Source organism: Muntiacus reevesi, chromosome 11 (assembly GCF_963930625.1).
Source record: "Muntiacus reevesi chromosome 11, mMunRee1.1, whole genome shotgun sequence".
Taxonomy (NCBI): domain Eukaryota; kingdom Metazoa; phylum Chordata; class Mammalia; order Artiodactyla; family Cervidae; genus Muntiacus; species Muntiacus reevesi.
In genome coordinates, this window is record NC_089259.1 from 72181072 (window position 1) to 72199083 (window position 18012).

At 45.3% G+C, this 18012-nt stretch overlaps 1 protein-coding gene across 1 annotated transcript in view; it reads left to right on the forward strand.

Moving 5' to 3' along the window:
• The window catches only part of FARP1 (FERM, ARH/RhoGEF and pleckstrin domain protein 1), a 301894-nt gene that overhangs the window by 212121 nt on the left and 71761 nt on the right, over nt 1-18012 (forward strand). Inside the window, exons 4-5 of the mRNA XM_065902356.1 lie at nt 9667-9709; nt 12682-12760. Of these exons, the coding sequence (XP_065758428.1) occupies nt 9667-9709; nt 12682-12760 (122 nt within the window). The remainder of the gene's footprint in view (nt 1-9666; nt 9710-12681; nt 12761-18012) is intronic.

Genomic DNA, 18012 nt, shown 5'->3' on the forward strand with positions numbered 1-18012 from the left:
TGTAAATAGGTGTTTAGACCATTTACATTTACTCTTAACTATTGATATCATAAAATGGGGTCATCTCGCTATTTGTTTTCTGTTTGTCTTATCCCTCTTTGTTCCTTTTTTCCTGTCTACCTTTTGATTAATTGAATATTTTGATTTCATTTTACTTTCTTTATTGGTTTATTAACTACAGCTCTTTGACTTGTAACCTGAATGGTTGTGTTAGGGTTAATAATGTTCATCTTCAACTTATCACAGCCTGTCTTCAAGTGATACTGGTTCATTTCACATAGCTCAGTGGTAAAGAATTCACCAGCAATGCAGGAGACCTGGGTTCAGTCTCTGGGTTGGGAAGATCCCCTGGAGGAGGGCATGGCAACCCACTCCAGTATTGTCACCTGGAGAATCCCACGGACAGAGGAGCCTGGTGGGCTACAGTCCATGGAGTTGCAAAGAGTTGGACGTGACTGAAGCAACTTAGCACGCATGCATTATGACTCCATTTTCTACTTTTTTTTTACCTTTTTGCTATTGTTAGTTTTTCTTTTACATGAGTTATGAAACCTATATTACGTTGTTTTTGTTTACCAATCAGTTATATTTTTATTGAAGTATACTTGATTACCAGTCAGTTACCTTCTATGGAAACTTAAATAATTTAAGAATTCTTAAAACATATTAACCATGAAGTTGCCATTTTGATGTTCCTTATTTCTTTGTGTAGATACAGATTTCTTATCTGGTATTGCTTTTTTCCTGCTTCCTTTGACATATCTTATTATGTGGCTCTGCTGATAATAAATTCTGACCTTTCATGTTTGGAAATGTTTTTTATTTTGCTTTCCTTTTTGAAAGATGTAAAATTCTAAGATGATTTCAGTATGCTGAAAAATCTTTTACCATTGCATTTTCATTTGCATTGTTTCTGTCAAGAAAGCTAATGTTGTGTTTATCTTTGCTCCCTTGTATGTAATATCTCTTTTCCTCTGGCTGATTTAAAATATTTTCTTTTTATCATTATTTTTTGAATAATTTGATCATATAATTTGTGCTTTCATATAGATTTTTTCATGGTTTTTATGCTTGGGGTTTGCTTAGGTTCTTGGATCTGTAGGTTTATAGTTTTCATCAAATTTTGAAAACTTATGATCATTATTTCTTTAATATTTTTTCATTTCTTTCCTCCTTCCCTGCCATCGCCTCTCCTTTGGGACTCCAATTACATGGGTATTAGGCTGCCCAAAGGTATTCTACAGTTCTCTGACACTCTGTTAATTTTTTGGTGGTTTTTCTTCCTGTGTTTCATTTTGGATGGCTTCTCTTGCTGGTTCAAGTTCACTAGTATTTCTTCTGCCTTGTTTCATCTGGTGTTAATCTCATCTTGTGCATGTGTGTGTTTATGTCACACTATGTATCTTCCTCTCAAAGTTTAGTTTGATTCCTCTTAAAATCTTCCATATCTCAACCTTGTGATCATAGAGAATACAGTCTTACTGTCTTCGTATCCTTTTTATTTTACTAATTTTAACATCTGTGTCCTTTCTAGATTGGACTTGATTGTTTCTGTTTTGTCCAATTATGTGTCATATTTTCCAGCTTTTTTGTATGCCTGGTGGTTTTTTTTTAATTGGGTGTCAGATACTGTGAATTTTACTGTGTTGAGTGCTGGGTAGTTTTGCATTCCTATGAATGTTACTGAGTTTGGGGAGGGAGGTGCATGTAAGTTATTTGGAAATAATTTAGTCCTGTCAGAACTGGCTTTTAATTCTTGTTAGGTAGGGCTGGTATAGTCTGCGGTCTGGGGTGAATCATTCCCTGTTCCTTAGCGATGACCCTTCAGTACTCTTCCCAGTGTTCATGAATCAAGAGCTTAGGTTGATACGAAGAGGTAGTATTCCTGGCCTTGTGTGAGCACCAAGCCCGTTCCCTCTAATCCTTTTGTGTTGTTTTTTAAATTTTTGACGCATCTTGGCTACTTTCCTAATGAGCACGCACTGATGAGCACTCTGCTGCTTACATGGTACCCCCTCTGTCCGGTCCGATGTGCTTCCTATTTCCTGCAAACCCTCTCTGCCTTGATCCCTTGCATGCTCAGCCTCATCTCTTCAGCTCAAGGTGTTTTCCAGGTGCTGCTATATTCTCTCTCTCTGCACTGTATCCTGAAGACGTGCTCAAGGCAGAGGCTAGTGTAGGCATCGGGGTTGTGATTCTAGTTTCTTGTCCCTAGGGGATCACTCAGTTTCTCACTGTGTCCACATCTCCAGGTGTGATGGTTTTTATTTTCTTTTTGTTGTTGTTTCATGTAGGAAGATAAATCTAGTTCCTGTTACTCTAGTTTGACTAGAACACTCTAAAAATTAATAGGTTTTTAGAAAGAAAGCCACATTTAATATCATATATATAGCCATATATGAAAAGAAAGAAAGTTAGTCGCTCAGTCATGTCCTTCTCTTTGCAACCCCGTGGACTGTAGCCTGTCAGGCTCCTTTGTCCGTGGAATTCTCCAGGCAAGAATACTGGAGTGAGTTGCCATTTCCTTCTCCAGGGGATCTTTCCAGCCCTGGGATTTAACCTGGGTCCCCTGCACTGCAGGCAGATTCTTTACCATTTGAGCCACCAATTAAGATCAGTATGAAAAATTGCATTCAAGGAAACTATTACAAACAAAAATTCAAAATAAAGTCATTTCTTATATTCTTATAGGAGCTGGCCTGCAGGAAGATTAATTTATTGCAATGAGTTCTAGACAGTGGGTAATTTTTTGTATCATATTTTATCTGGCTCCTATATGTCTTATAGTTGATGGTGAAATATTTCAGTTGTATGCAGATTTGACATTAAGACAAAGAAAGATGAACTTTTGAGTCTTTTTAGAGGAGCAGCATATTATGTTGCAGAAAAAGCACAGGTGTGGAGTCACATGGATTTGAAGTCAAATCCCAGCTGTCTGACCTTGGACAACTTAAATAAGCTCTCTGAACTCGGCTTCCTTCATGTGTAAAATAACCATTTTGTTGTGAATATTAAATGAGAGTGTATAAAGTACCTATCCAATGCCTGGCACACAGAAATCATGAAATCACTTCTTCCCTGTCCTGCCTAATGTCATGTTAAGTGACTTTTTTTTTTTTTTTTTTTTGGCTGCACTGCATAATAGGGGGGGAATCTTAGTTCCCTGACCAGGGATTGAACTCATGCCCCCTGCAGTGGAAGTGTGGAGTCTTAACCAATGGACTGCCAAGGAAGTCCCTAAGTGACTCTCTTTTTATAAGACCCTTTCTAAAAGTACCTCAAATATTTCAGTTGCCTACAAACCACCTGAAATGCCTTTCACCAAACAATAGGGGGAAAAGATGTTTAGGAAAAGAACATAAAGGCTTTGGGGACAGTGATTCATCTTGCTTTGCCTTTGAAACCTAGGCATTAAAGCATTTCTTCTCTAAGAGTATTTCAGTGCAGAAGACACATGCCAAAAGAGGAAAGTAACATCAATAGGGGATCAAAGGAAAACAGGGAGGCTGGCTGAGATACAGGCAAGCAGGACAAAATGGGGCTGAAAAGCTGTGTTGAAACTAAATACCTATGTGGAACATAGGTATTGTGGCCTCTGTTATGTCCCACCCCACAAATGTGTATGTTGCAGCTCTAACACCCAGCACCTCAGAATGTGACTGTTGAAGACAGGGCCTTTGGAGAGGTGATTAAGTTAAAATAGGGATGTTAGAGCAGGCCCTATTCCAGTCTGAACCATGTCAATTTTAAGAAGAGAGAACTGGGAGATACCCTGGAGACACTGGGCCCATGTGCACAGAGGGGGGACTTACTGAAGACACAGTCAGAAGGTGGTCGTCCGCAAGTCAGTGAGAGAGCCCTCAGGGGTGATCAGACCTGGGGCACCTTCAGCCTCCAGAACTGAGAGGAAATAGATCTCTGTTGTTTAAGCCACTCTGTCTATCGTCCTTTGTGATGGCAGCCTGAGCAGACTCTTAACTTCCAGGCCTTCAAAGCCCCAGAGGGGAAGTTTTTTGTTTCCATGAGGTCTTCCTGACCAGGTGTGGCATTACTGGAAGCCTATGCATTTTAACCACATCTCTCTGCAATCAGGTAATGTGGATCTCCAGCTGTGCTCTAGAGACCAGCAGCGTGATTTTTGTGAGCACAGGGATGTGTGGTTTGGTTGAAGAAGTTGCAGGAGGTGAGGTTAGAGATGGGTGATTACAACTGTGACCTTCTAGAGATCTTCTGGCAGGCAAAGACAGATGGTGGTGCTTTTGTTGCCTTTGTTACTCATCTGGAACGTGTTTCTCTTCTGCTTAGGCTGAAGGAACAAGTGAGTTGTCTAGGAGGACCTGGTGTAGTTCAAATACTTCCCTGTAGCCGTCTCTGTGGGCTTCTCTGGTAACTCAGCTGGTAAAGAATTAGCTGGCAATGCAGGAGACCCTGGTTCAATTCCTGGGTTGGGAAGATCCCCTGGAGAAGAGTTAGGCTATCCACTCCAGTACTCATGGGCTTCCGTGGTGGCTCAGACGGTAAAGAATCCCCGTGCCATGCAGGAGACCTGGGTTCAATCCCTAGGTTGGGAAGATCCCCTGGAGGAGGGCATGGCAACCCACTCCATTATCTTGCCTAGAGAGTTGCCATGGACAGAGGAGCCTGGCGGGCTGGAGTCCATGGGGTTGCAAAGAGTCAGATATGACTGAGCGACTCAGCACAGCAGAACCTCTCTGTATCTCAAGCTTCAGTAGTTTTAACTAGTCGAGCAGCAGCCCTAAATTCCTTCTTGCTGCCTCCAGCGCATCCATTTAGAGTGGTTTAAGTCCTCCATGGGCAAGGTGTTTTCTCTCAGCCCTGCAAATATCTATCTCATTGGTAAACAGAGGCTCTTGCAGGCCCAGTGTTCTCACCGAGGCCGGTTTAGCCGTGATGTTGCCGAGGCCCTGGAGCGTCATCGCTGTAGAACTCTACCCGACAGGCTCATTCAGGCCAGTCTGATGTTCCCAGACCTCCGTGTTCTAAAACCACATGCTCAGTTGGCTCAAATGGGTGCTTGTATTTGATGCATTCTGCAGAAATGCCAAAAACAGAAGAGAGATGTTTTAAAACAATTCATAAAATTGGCAGCTACAGCGCCAGAGCATAGCTGTTGGGTCCTGAGCGGGTTTGCAGAAGTTTAGGCGGATTCTGCGACAGAACGGGTGATGGTGAACGAGCCCAGAGACGGTTCCCCTGAGGCAGCCCCGGAGGCCACAAGAGCACAGGCTGGCAGGCTTGTGAGTGGGCGCTCAGCCGTCACGGGAAACCCTTCTAGAATTCTCCAGTTAATTCAACCCCAGCAAACACAGCTGTGTCAGAGTTTCTCCATTTGCCTGAATCCTCCAGCCCTCAGATGTTACAGGGGTAGACAGATGGCATCAGAGGAACTGTCTTATCTTCCCGACATAGAAGTGGAGACTGACATGTCTACCATTAGCCTTTCTGCTCCCTCCCTGATGCCCTGTGCTCTCAAGCTGTCTTTTCATACCATCTCAGGTGTCTTAGGGAAGTGGTTATCCCTTCTTGCTCATATTCTCAAACCCTCCTCTTTTCAGGCACAGCAGGTCTTTGCTGTGGAAGACAAGCAATTAACAGTACCTTTATTTATGAACCTAGAGTCTGTCATGCACAGGTGAAGTCAGTCAGAAAGGGAAAAGCAAGTAACGCTTAGATAAGGAATCTAGAAAATGGTCCTGATGAACCCATTTGTAGAGCAGGAATAGAGACATGGACTTGTGGACACAGAGGGAAGGAGAGAGGGGGACAAACTGCAAGAGAAGCACCGGTATGTACACGACCATGTGTCAAATAGACAGCGAATGGGAAGCTGCTGTATAATACAGGGAGCCCAGCGCAGTTTGCTCTGTGATGACCTGGAGGGGTGGGATGGGGGCGGGGGTGGGAGGGAAGTCCAAGAGCAAGGGGATATATGTGTGTGTGTGTGTGTGTGCGTGTGTGTGTATGCATATAGCTGATCTGTGTTGTTATACAGCAGAAGCTAACACAACACTGTAACACAATAAAGCAGTTATCCTCCAATTTTAAAAAATTAAAAATTTAAAAAGCAATGCCTTTATTTGATTCTTCTCTCTCCTTTCCATTCGTAGCCTCTGGTCTCTTCCTTCACAGCCAAGCTTCTTGGAAAGACCTTTCATCCTTCCTGTCTCCTCGCCACCTACCAAACTCTCAGACCTGCCTCAAAGTCCACTGACCCACAGATCCTGTAGTTCCCACCGCGTCTGATACTCCAGCAGTTCTTGCTCTTCCTCCTTCTGGAAACACGGTGGCTTCCGCGGCCCCACTCTCCCCTTACGTTCCTTCTGTCCTCATCTGCTCCCATTGGCCATTCTCTGGTAGACGCATCATCAGTGCCGGTGCATTTCATCCTCTGGGCTCTGCCAGGCCGCTTTGTCCTCCTGGACTCAGGTGTTGGGAGATCTCCTGCCCCAGCTTCTCTGAGTTTTGGATGTGTGTGTCCCACCACTCCCACGCTGTCTCTTCCTCGTGAAATCCAAGGGCCCCTCCTAAAATGAAAGTGTCTAGAACTCCTCCATCCTGACCCTCTTCCAGCGCTGCCTGTCTCAGCATGGACCAGCCTCCATCCAGACACCTGCAGCAGACATCTCAGTGTCATTCCGGTTATGGTCTGCTGCTCGGCCACCTCATCTAGCCCATCAGTAAGCCCCACTGGGTTTTACCTCTTAATGTTTTTCTTGAGTCCACTTTCTTCTTCCCAACTCTGCTTCTCCCCTCTGGATCCAAAACACCATCTTTTTTTCCTGGACGAATACAGCAGGTATCCTGCATCTGTTCTGACCCCTTGGTCTGTTCTCACATTGGCAGACTCAAGTGTCGATCTGATTGTATCAGCCCTATACTTATAAAAGTCTTTACCATGTTCACAGGATAACAGTGAAGTGCCTCCACGTGGCTTTGGTGGGGTCTGGCCCCTTTCTGACCCACCAACCTTGTTCTGCGGTCATGTTGGTCTCCCGTCACGATGTTGAGCCATCTGGACGGGTGTTTCTCCTGCGCGTCTTCATAGCTTCTCCTCACCTCTCTCATCCCCTTCAGATCTCAGCACAATGTCATGTTCAGGGAAGCCCTCCTCCTGCCTGTAACTGAGGCAGACCTCTCTGTCCTGACACTCAGAGTCATCTGGCACTCTCCATTGTTTCTTTCGTCTTTAGTTCAGTTCAGTCGCTCAGTCGTGTCCGACTCTTTGTGACCCCATGAACCGCAGCACGCCAGGCCTCCCTGTCCATCACCAACTCCCGGAGTCCACCCAAACTCATGTCCATTTAGTCAGTGATGTCATCCAACCATCTTATCCTCTGTCGTCCCCTTCTCCTCCCACCTTCAGTCTTTCCCAGCATCAGGGTGTTTTCAAACGAGTCAGTTCTTCACCTCAGGTGGCCAAAGTATTGGAGTTTCTGCTTCAGTATCAGTCCTTTCAATGAACACCCAGGACTGATCCCCTTTTAGGATGGACTGGTTGGATCTCCTTGCACTTCAAGAGACACTCAAGAGTCTTCTCCAACACCACAGCTCAAAAGTATCAGTTCTTCGGTGCTCAGCTTCCTTTATAGTCCAACTCTCACATCCATACATGACCACTGGAAAAACCATAGCTTTGACAAGATGGACCTTTGTTGGCAAAGTGCTTTTGTCCTAGGTATTTCTTTACTTTTCTTGGGAAGATCTTGGTTCCTGTCTGACTTTCTTGCTAGACCCTACTCTCCGTGAAGCAGGGACCATGACTGGTCTCTTATCATTGCATTCCCAGAACCCAGCAGAAGGACACAGTGGTGTATTGTTGAATGAGTAAATGGGTTTGAAGAACAGGGTTTGAATCCCAACCCTGGGCAGCTGTGCTCCGAATCTCAATTTCTTCATCTGTCAATGAGGATTTTTTGCCATCTTTTAAGATTCTTGAGAGGAAAATAATACATCTCACAAGACCCTTGTTTTGAATGGTTATTCTCTCTCATGTAAGGTTGGGTCTTATGAGTGTGACAATGGAGATGATCCTAAGGCAACTTAATGCCTTTATTGTTTTTCTCACTTAGCGGAGTGGTTGGGGATGGGGAGCGTAGGAGTGACAATTTCATTAGGAAAACATATTTATATGTAAAGGTGATGGGGAAGATTAACCTGAATAAGTAAACACTTAAAATTTTTACTTTTCTCATTATGAGAATTCTGATGATCATTGAAGGTAATATGGGTAATGTAGAAAGGCAGAAGAAAAGAGGAAATAACCCACTTTCTCTTCTCTGAAACAGTTTTCCACACTCTCAAATATTCATCAGAAGTCAAGTTACTGGATGAAAGAGTATCTTTGTGAATACTTTTTAGGCTTTAGATAATGATTCCCTAATTGGTCTCCAGAAACATGGTACCAATTCATACATCTGCCAATAAAGTAAGGCAGTGCTCATTTCCTGTCACCCTTGCCAACTTCAGGCTTATAAAATGCACACATGTACTGCATACAGGCACATCTAGTTGCATATTTAGTGGGTGGAAATGATATTGACTAAACTTGCACTTATAGTGTAAATTACTTCTAAACGTAGACATTTTCTGGTGAGCAATTGGCTTTTTTTTGTCCTTACCCTGTTATTCTTTGCATAGTTTTCTTTAGGAGTGTTTCTCTTTTTTGTATTTACTTATAAAACTCCTCTTCCATTAAGCCCATTAACTTTGTTTTTATCATATATGCAAATATGAGCTTCAGTAGAACCCTTTCACAGGTCCTTACCCTGTTATTCTTTGCATAGTTTTCTTTAGGAGTGTTTCTCTTTTTTGTATTTACTTATAAAACTCCTCTTCCATTAAGCCCATTAACTTTGTTTTTATCATATATGCAAATATGAGCTTCAGTAGAACCCTTTCACAGGATCACAAGTTCAAGAGTCAACGTACACTTTATTACGAAGGGCAACTGGTTTCCCTCTCTCAAAGTTTGCTGTTCAGATGGCATGCTCAGGAGACTCTGTGCGAAGAGTCTGGACTTTGAAGTTGGACAGACCTATTTCAGTCCTAGCCCTGACACAACTGTCTAGCTGAGGGCCTGGGATATTTATTGAACCTCTGCAAGTCTCAGATTTCTCTCCTGAGTAATAGGAATCCTCTGGTCTTGCTTTGAGAGGTAAAATAGCTTACGGATGGTGTCTGGTGCAGAGGTGTGTTCTATAAATACTCCCTTTCCGTAACCCTCAAAGCTGTGCTCTTCTGTAGGTGCATCTACATACATGAATTTTGTTTCACTAAAGAGCATGTGTATTTTACTCCATTTATACTCCATTAAGGCAATCATGCATTAATGTTTACTGAATAAAACTGTGAACTGTGATAAAAGTATCAGTGAGAATAGGAAATTCTTAGTGAGCCATGTGAACTGTTTGTGTCTCGGAGAGATTTTGATTTTCAAGCTCAGGGATGCTCTTAGAAAATTCGGGTCTTTTCTATAAATGTGGGAGATAGTCTGAGTTATAGCATTCTGGAGAGAGGAAAAAGGCACGGACAACCTCAAACCCTCAAAATTATTTTGATTTTGAACAGCTCCTAGTGAAGTCTTAAAATACTTGCAAGTCTCATCATTGAGAATTTGTGTCTCAGTCTTTTTTTTTTCCTTTGTAGGTGTGGCTGGATCTCTTAAAACCTATTGTCAAGCAGATTAGAAGTAAGTATACACCCCTCCTGTTTAACGGTGATGTCAGATGTAAGCCAGATGGTCTCCTTGTCTAGACGTCCACTGCCCTGTGGCGACCAGCTCTGAAGCTACCTCTCTTTTTTTGCCCTACGATTGGGTTTTGTCATCCACTAATTTACATGCTATTCAAATGCATCTTCTGCAATTTTAATATATAATAATTTGGTAATCAGAACCTTGCTTGGAAAAATCAGATGTCATTTTGATTAATGTTTGAAGCAGGCTATTGAGGCCCAGAGCAACTGAGCTGGTTTCTGTCTGTGCTCCTGTTTCTTATTGTCACTTTTGCGGAGGGAGGTGGAAGCATTTATTCATAAAATTGCCATCAGGATTTCTGTGCTGCCATTTCAAAGCCTGTGAAATTAGAAAGCAAGTGGAATTTGGGGGGAAAACATAGATGCCCAAAAATGTGTCTGTCTGTGTCTGAGTGGTAAGCAGAACAGAGGAGGTCTGGCCTGCATTTAGACCGAGTTGTCGAAGAAAAGATTAAGGAGGATCTAGGAGAGAAGTTAGAAAAAGACACACTTGGATTTGCCCTTCCTCTCATTCTGCATCAGCACCGAACTGCTCTCCCCTCTCCCTGGAGGGGTCAGATTCAGAGACGAGCTCTGTTCTCCAGTTCGTCCCACTTGGTCCCTCACTGCAGTCAGATAACAGGCAAAAGCCTGAGGATGGTCCCTGGGCTGCGTGCCTTTAGTTGAGCATGAAACACACCGTACCTCGTGGGGTCGGCTTTATGTCTGATTAAGAAACCCCACCAGGCCACTTAGAGCAGTTTATGAGACTGTAATAAACAAGCGCAGTGTGTTAAGTGGCCCCTCATGCAATTGAAATTGATGTTGATCTTCTGTCATTAAAAGTAAGCAATTATTAATGCAGAAAACAAAACAGCCATTGTTCAGCGTTTATTGGGCGGCTGGCCAGGGACCAGGGTGCGGGACACATTGCTGAGCAAAGCCCCCAGACCTGAAGGCTGGAGGGAGCGTAGCATCTCGAATGCTGACATTTGTCCTTGAGGTAACCCAAGACAGGAACTGCAAATGGTGGAAAGATGTCAGGGCCAGGGCCGCGGCTGTGGTTTGGGTCAGCACCTCAGTAGAGGTTCGCCTTTCCCACTCCGCGGCTTGTGACTCGCCCCGTGTGACAAGGCTGTCGTTCTCCATTTAGTACCAGCCTCTGCCTAGCCTCGGGTTGTCTAAGGATCCAAGTAGCCTCGTGTAAATCCCCGTTGGTGAAAATTGCTACGTGGAATTAGCTAGACGTTCCTGTCTTTCCCATTTTGCTCCTGTTATTTTGTGAGCCGGAATTGACAGGCGAGGATTTCTGTTAATTTTGGGAGCGGTTATCGGAAAGAAGCCTGGCTTCTCTTGGCTTCAGTACTCATGTGCCTTGTTATTTTCCTTCCTCCTTCCGTTTTGTACGGATCACTTGACATCACCTTATGATACATCATTTTCGTTTTCTTTACGTTTGAACATGTTATCATAGAAATGATAACACCACATCTATTTTTTGTGATAGTGAAAGGCGGATCAGAAAGACATTTTCTGCTTTTATACAACTGCTGTTAAGAGTTGGATTTCATCATAATACCTTGTATTTCATAGAACATAAACTTATTGCTGTTATTCTAAATGGCAGGACCTGTAAGATTGCTTTTGCATTGTGGCTTATACAGCAAAATAAACTCTGACTCAGGCGACAAATGATTATTTTATCATTGATTTGATATTCTGTTTTAATTCTGTGAAGTTCCCTGTCTCATTCCCAGTCTCGCCCTGCCCACCCCCTTCCAGATCTGCTTCTTAAAATTTTGTTGGGCCTTATTAATAAAATGGTATACCAGACACTTAACAAAGGCTTTGACCAACAGCGATGAACACATTAGCTGCTGTGGCTTGGAGGTAGAAATAATAAATTACATAACTGATTTACTTCTTCATTATGTTTTCTTTAAGCTGTCCAAAGCCTATATTTGGGCTAATGTACATGCCTGCTAAGTTGCTTCAGTCGTGTCCCATTCTTTGTGACCCCATGACTATAGCCTGTCAGGCTCCTCTGTCCATGGGATTCTCCAGGCAAGAAGGCTGGAGTGGGTTGCCATGCCCTCCTCCAGGGGATCTTCCTGACCCAGGGGTCAAACCTGCATCTCCTGCATTGGCAGGCAGATTCTTTACCTCTAGTGCCATCTGGGAAGCCCATATTTGGATTAAAGCAGACAGAAAAGTTTTTGGTTTTTTTTTTTAATTAATTATTCATTTATTTTTATTAGTTGGAGGCTAATTACTTTACAATATTGTAGTGGTTTTTGTCATACATTGACTTGAATCAGCCATGGATTTACATGTGTTCCCCATCCCGATCCCCCCTCCCTCCTCCCTCCCCACCCGATCCCTCTGGGTCCTCCCAGTGCACCAGGCCCGAGCACTTGTCTCATGCACCCAACCTGGGCTGGTGAGACAGGAAAGTTTTTGAAGAACATGTCTGCTTTTAAAATCCGGATATAGTTTGTCTCCAGAGAAAATGTTTGATGCCTCAGTGTAATACCCTTGTCACGGTATTTTTAAAAACCAGGTATCTGGACTTCCTTGGCAGTCCAGTGGTTGAAAATCCGCACTTCCAATGAAGGGGGCCTGGCTTCAGTCCCTGATCAGAAAACAGATGCCACGTGACATGAGGGGTTTTTTTGTTTGTTTTTTTTTTTCAATTAAAAAAAAAACAGCTGTCTATCTCCCCACAATGTGAAAATGTGAATAATAACCAAACTTAACCGACTAATTAAGTGACTGGCATGTCAGCAGAACTCCTCGTAGCAGCTTGGAATGAGACTCACTTATCTGGTGTATAATATCACCTCTTGTGTGTTTTTCTTTAATGGCATTTGCAAGACAAATCAATAAATGCTTTCCTGCCTCCCCCCACCCCCCGCCCCACCCCCTTAGGGCCGAAGCATGTCGTCGTCAAGTTTGTGGTGAAATTCTTTCCACCTGACCACACTCAACTCCAAGAAGAACTCACCAGGTGAGTGGTTTGGAAGCGGGGTGTGTGTTGCTGTGGGTGCCGCAGAGAGAGTGAATGTTCTAAGTCGACGGATAAAACACTTGCACGATGTTGCCTTGACCAGCGTCTGCTCTTGTGCCAGACGGTTTAACCTTCCTCCCTCCCAGGTGTGTTTACAAGCATGGGAAGAAAGAAAGTGCCGCAGTTTCCCTGCAAGCTGATTTCTTAAAAGCTGTGCTATGAAGCGTCCGGGCCTGTAATCTGTTACTGTCATATTTCTCCTGTCTGTCACATCACAAGGCAGTTTTGGGAAATGAATCTCTTCTGTGGAACCAAGGTGTGAACTCAGAGTTTCTGTCTGTTGCTGCGGTGGCCGAATGGCTGCGAACTGTCCATTTCTTGGAAAGCGTGGCCAAGCCCTGCCCTCAGTAGCTGTGTGGCGAGCCAGTTATCTAATCCCCCTGCACCTCTGTTCATTGCCGGGTCAATGTGACTGCAATGCTTTCTTTGCCAGGGTTGTTTTGAGGATAAGCACTAATATACAGAGCGCCTGGAACCCAGTAGCAGGCAAGTGCAAGTGTTAGTCACTCAGTTGTGTCCAACTCTTTGTGACCCCCATGGACTTCTAGTAGCCCGCCTACTTCCAGGGGCTCCTCTGTCCATGGGAATCTCCAGGCAAGAATACTGGAGTGGGTAACCATGCCCTTCTCCAGGGGATCTTCCCGACCGAGGGGTCAAACCTGGGTCTCCTGTGTTGTAGGCAGATTCCTTACCATCTGAACCACCAAGGAAGTCATTTTCTGAACCCAGTAGGGATGCCATCATCCTCAGCCCTCCTATTACATTACCCATTTTATAATTTGCAGGAAGACACGTGCTGTTCTAAAAGAGAGCAGAGCCTGGTGGGAACACGTGAAGATAAAACGCCTCCCTTTCAAGACCAAGTACGCTAGTCTGACCATCCAGATTGTTGCCACGCTTGCCTTTCAGCTTTAGCTGTTCCCACTGAAGGCTGTCACATCTTTCTCATCCCACGGTACAGAGCACACTCTCTTGGGTGGTTGACCATGATTTATCAGCAGCGTGAAGGCAGCCAATCAACAATAGTGATGAAATGTACACGGTGTGAACGCCACGTCCCAGGGACTGGGGACGTACTGGTGAAAAGACAGGCCTGACTTAAATGGGACCAGACACAGAAATTAAACAGACATGAAAGATATCAGATAATGGGAAGACCCCTTTGGTGATGGAGTAGATGAAGTGATAGAAGGAGACTGGTGATGACTTGACTTCTGATGACTTTACAGTGTTGGATCTGGGATGCTGGGGCTGAAAAAGCAGAAAGGATCTGTCGGTCATTTTCAGAGGACAGGTTTTCCAAGTAGAAGGAACAGTTAGACAGTGCCCAAGATCACAACGAGCACCTGATGTTCAAAGACCGAAAAGAGGGCTCTTGTGGCAGGCACATTGAGAGTGAAGTTCATTGAGGTGGGACAGAGGCCAGATGATAAGTAGTGTTGAGAGATCAGTTGCCATGGATACCGAGGGGAGGATGACAAGAAGAAACGGCAGCTACCCAGGCCAGGATGATGGTGGCAGAGGAGGTGGTATGAGTGGGAGTGGAGAAGACACATGACTGGAACACATGTTGGAGGTGGGCTCGTTCTGAGCTTGTGAGGGGTTGGAAGTGGAGGGAATGCTTAGGTTTTGGACTTAAGTGACCAGGTGGGTGATAACTAGAATGGGGACAGGTGAAGGGAAGGTAGAGGATTGGGGAGGGTGGAGAGTCGAGAGTCTGGTGCTGCCAGGTGATGTGGGAGGTCCCTGCCAAGCATCCCAGGGCTGCATCAGAAGGGGCACTGGGTACCCGAACGTGTGATTCCAGGAAGCCCCTTCCCATGGCTTTGTATGTTATCTATTTATGGCTGGGCCTTCACTGCCGCGCACAGGTTTTCTCCCCTTGCGGCAAGCAGGGGCTACTCTTGGTTGTGGAGCCCGACATCTCATTGTGGCGACTTCTCTTGTTGCAGAGCACAGGCTCTAGGCGCACAGGCTCAGTGGTTGCAGCTCATGGGCTCTAAGGCACTCGGACTTCTCTCATCGCGGCCTCCCAGACTCTAGAGCACGAGCTCAGTAGAGTTGTTCCACCGCCTCTCGGCAGGTGGAATCTTCCTAGAGCAGGAGTCGAACCCGTGTTCCCCGTATAGGCAGGCGGACTCTTAATGGCTGGACCACGAGGGAAGCCCATTGTGTTCTGAACGAGTCTCCACTGGTTGTTTTCCTCCATTTCCATCCCTTGAAAGAAGCAGTTACATGATCAGGACCTGTAGAAACCATCAGCCTTCTGGGACCCACATGGCTGGGACGCTGCATGTGAAGGAGAAGCAATTGGGGTTGCACCCCGCCGCCCCAAGTTCCAGGCCGGAGGGGCCGACCCCAGTAGCATCTTCACGCCGTGTCATTATTGGGCTAGTATGTCAGTTTCTGAGCCTGGTTTTCCTTTTGTTAGAACGTGCATTGCTTGAAGCTCAGAACATTGAAAGGAATCTAAAGGCAAGTCCAGCTGTTGGTCGGCAATGGGCCTTTTCCTCCTGCATCTCACTGGGCCTTCATCCTGCCTAGGGAGTTGGCAGCATTAAATCCCGCCCCCGCCACCCCCACTCCCTGCATCTTTCTCCCCATTCTACTTTGCAATGAGTTTTGCACCTTTTCAGTTTTTGTGAATCATCGTCTCTAGAGACTTGGGAGTTTTCTACCCTTCTGGCCCTGGTTATAAAATTCCATGCAACTTGTGACCAGTCAGCCCTGTGTGTGTGTGTGTATTCCTGGTATCTTGACAGCTGCTCTGACCAATTTGATAAATTTCTCAACTGCCACAAGCAGTTTTGGGGTTTTGTTATTGCCATTTTCTGGCTCCCAGAGTTAACTAACATCTTAGAAGTCTTTCCCGACGAGAGAATTCCTTTGGCTCAGGGTTGATAAACTTGATCGGAAACATAGAAGCTCCGCAGCACTTTCGGCTTTGCTGCAAGATGTGATGGGAAGGTGACCTCCCTCCCAGATCCAAGGGATTGACTCCCACACTCGCAGAGTCCTGTTTAAGCAGAAATCTAGTAATGTGACCATTGAGACTCCAGGCAGTTTTCCATGGCAGATGGTGAGGGAAGGAGGAGCTGGGAGCAGCCCTGTACGGACAGTGCTTCAGGCGAGGGACACGCGGATGAGCGTGAGACAGACGGAAATGGGCCTGCAGTTGAGCAGACTTGAAGTGCACTCGAGCTGGAGCTAATTCTTCAGGCCTCCAGGAATAGCTTTCAGCTCCCCGTCTGTATAGATCAAAGATTGAATTGCACCTCACTGTTAAACAAGAGGCTGAATTCCTCTCTACTTACTGGGCTACATTCTCACTGGATCTCTTGCTCTCCTGATAGCAGGACTCAAGCATCTGGAAGGAGCTAAGTACTGACTCTTCAGTGCAGATTTTAAACCACTTGGGAGGGGTCTTGAAAAAGAAATTGCCAGGCTTTCTTCTGGCCTAGCTGTGAATTACTTGGCTGTGCTGGTGAGGTCAGACATAGTACTCTCTGAGCATCGCATCTTAAGTAGGATCCAGTTTCTACTTGGCTGTGTTTTTGGAGGGAGGCAGTTTAGCCACACTATGTGACACTCAGGATCTTAGTTCCCCGACCAGGGATCACACCCCCGCCCCGTGCAGTGGAAGCGGAGCCTTAACCACTGGACGGCCAAGGTCCCTTGGCTGTGTTCTTCTGAGCGGAGGGCACCTATCAGAGTCCGCTGCCATGCAGGTCTGCTGCGGTGCTGTCTTTGGCTGGCTGGGACACCGGCATGTACATTGAGTAAGTGGCAGAAAGATGAAGAGCTCCCGAATGAAATAAATGGAAACAGACGCGTTTAAAACATGGCTTCCGAGGGGTGTGACTTCCTCCCCTGAGGGCCCTGGAAGTGACAGCCCTCTGGCCCCACCACTGTCGTCGCCTCCCCCCTCATACGCCCACCCTTCTGCCAAGGACAGTTGATTCTGCTCTGAGCACTTTGTGTGAATTCGGTTGGAATTGCTTCAGTTTGTGGGGCAGAAAGTGCTGCTGACTTTCTGAAGTCAGCCCGCAGCGGCTGTCATTACAACAGGACGACGCGGTGCCCGGTGGGATTACAAGGGCCTTAGGACAGAAGAGTCAGCGTAATCAGGGAGTGACAGGTTCCTCCCGCAGCCTTCAGCTCGGGCTTTGCCCTCTAATGAGAGAGGGGAGCCTTCGGAACCCCACACCCTCTCAACACCCACAAGAAACCCTCCCCAGAGGCCCTGAATCCTGAGTTCTGTCTCTGGACCACAGGGCCCTGTGTTTAAACTGATAGCTGGTTACATTCGGAATGTCATGCTTTTAAAACGCACGTTCTTCCTACTTACCTGAAAATTAACTACACAGGTAAGAATTAAAGCCTGTAGTTCTAAGAAGTGTTGGCTTCAAAAAACAATAACCACACCCTCATCCAGAGAGATGGTTTGGGCCACCTCTTCCCGTGTAAACCTGTGTGCTGACGTTGTGACTGTTTTTATATGCTCTGTTTTACTCTGCTTTGACTTCTCAGGGAGAGAGACAGAGAAAGAGAATGAATGAATGAATGAACGAACATTATGGGGGCTTGGGGAAAGGTCAGCTGTTGTCAACTGGTAGACCTTTGGGTGTTTGTTTTTTCTGGTTATGAAATGCCTGTGTAGTTCTTTAGTTCTTAATCCTGGTCCTACATGACTCAGGTGGCGCTAGTGGTAAAGAACCCACTTGCCAACACAGGAGACTTCAAGGGATGCAGGTTCGATCCCTGGGTCAGGAAGATCCCCTGGAAGGAGGGCGTGGCAACCCACTCCAGTATTCTTGCCTGGAGAGTCCCATGGACTGAGGAGCCTGGTGGGCTACGGTCCATAGGGTCCCACAGACTCAGACATGACTGAAGTGATTTAGCATGCACGCAAATGACTTAAAGGGGATTCATTTTTATTCAGTTTTTAAAAATTGCTGATTCGTATTGAATGCTTTTATTCTAGTCACTGTGCTTTCCATGTCTTATGTCATTTAATTCTTCACGACACCTCTGTGGTTAGTCTTGCTAAAAGCCCTTTTTAAAAAAAATTTAAAAGACCTTTTTGTTGTTACAAAAGTAATCCGTGTACAGTGTAGAAAGTTAGGATATCTAGATAAATGTGACTAAGAAGATAAAACTACCATGTTCCTGTTGCCCAGAGCTGAGCATTG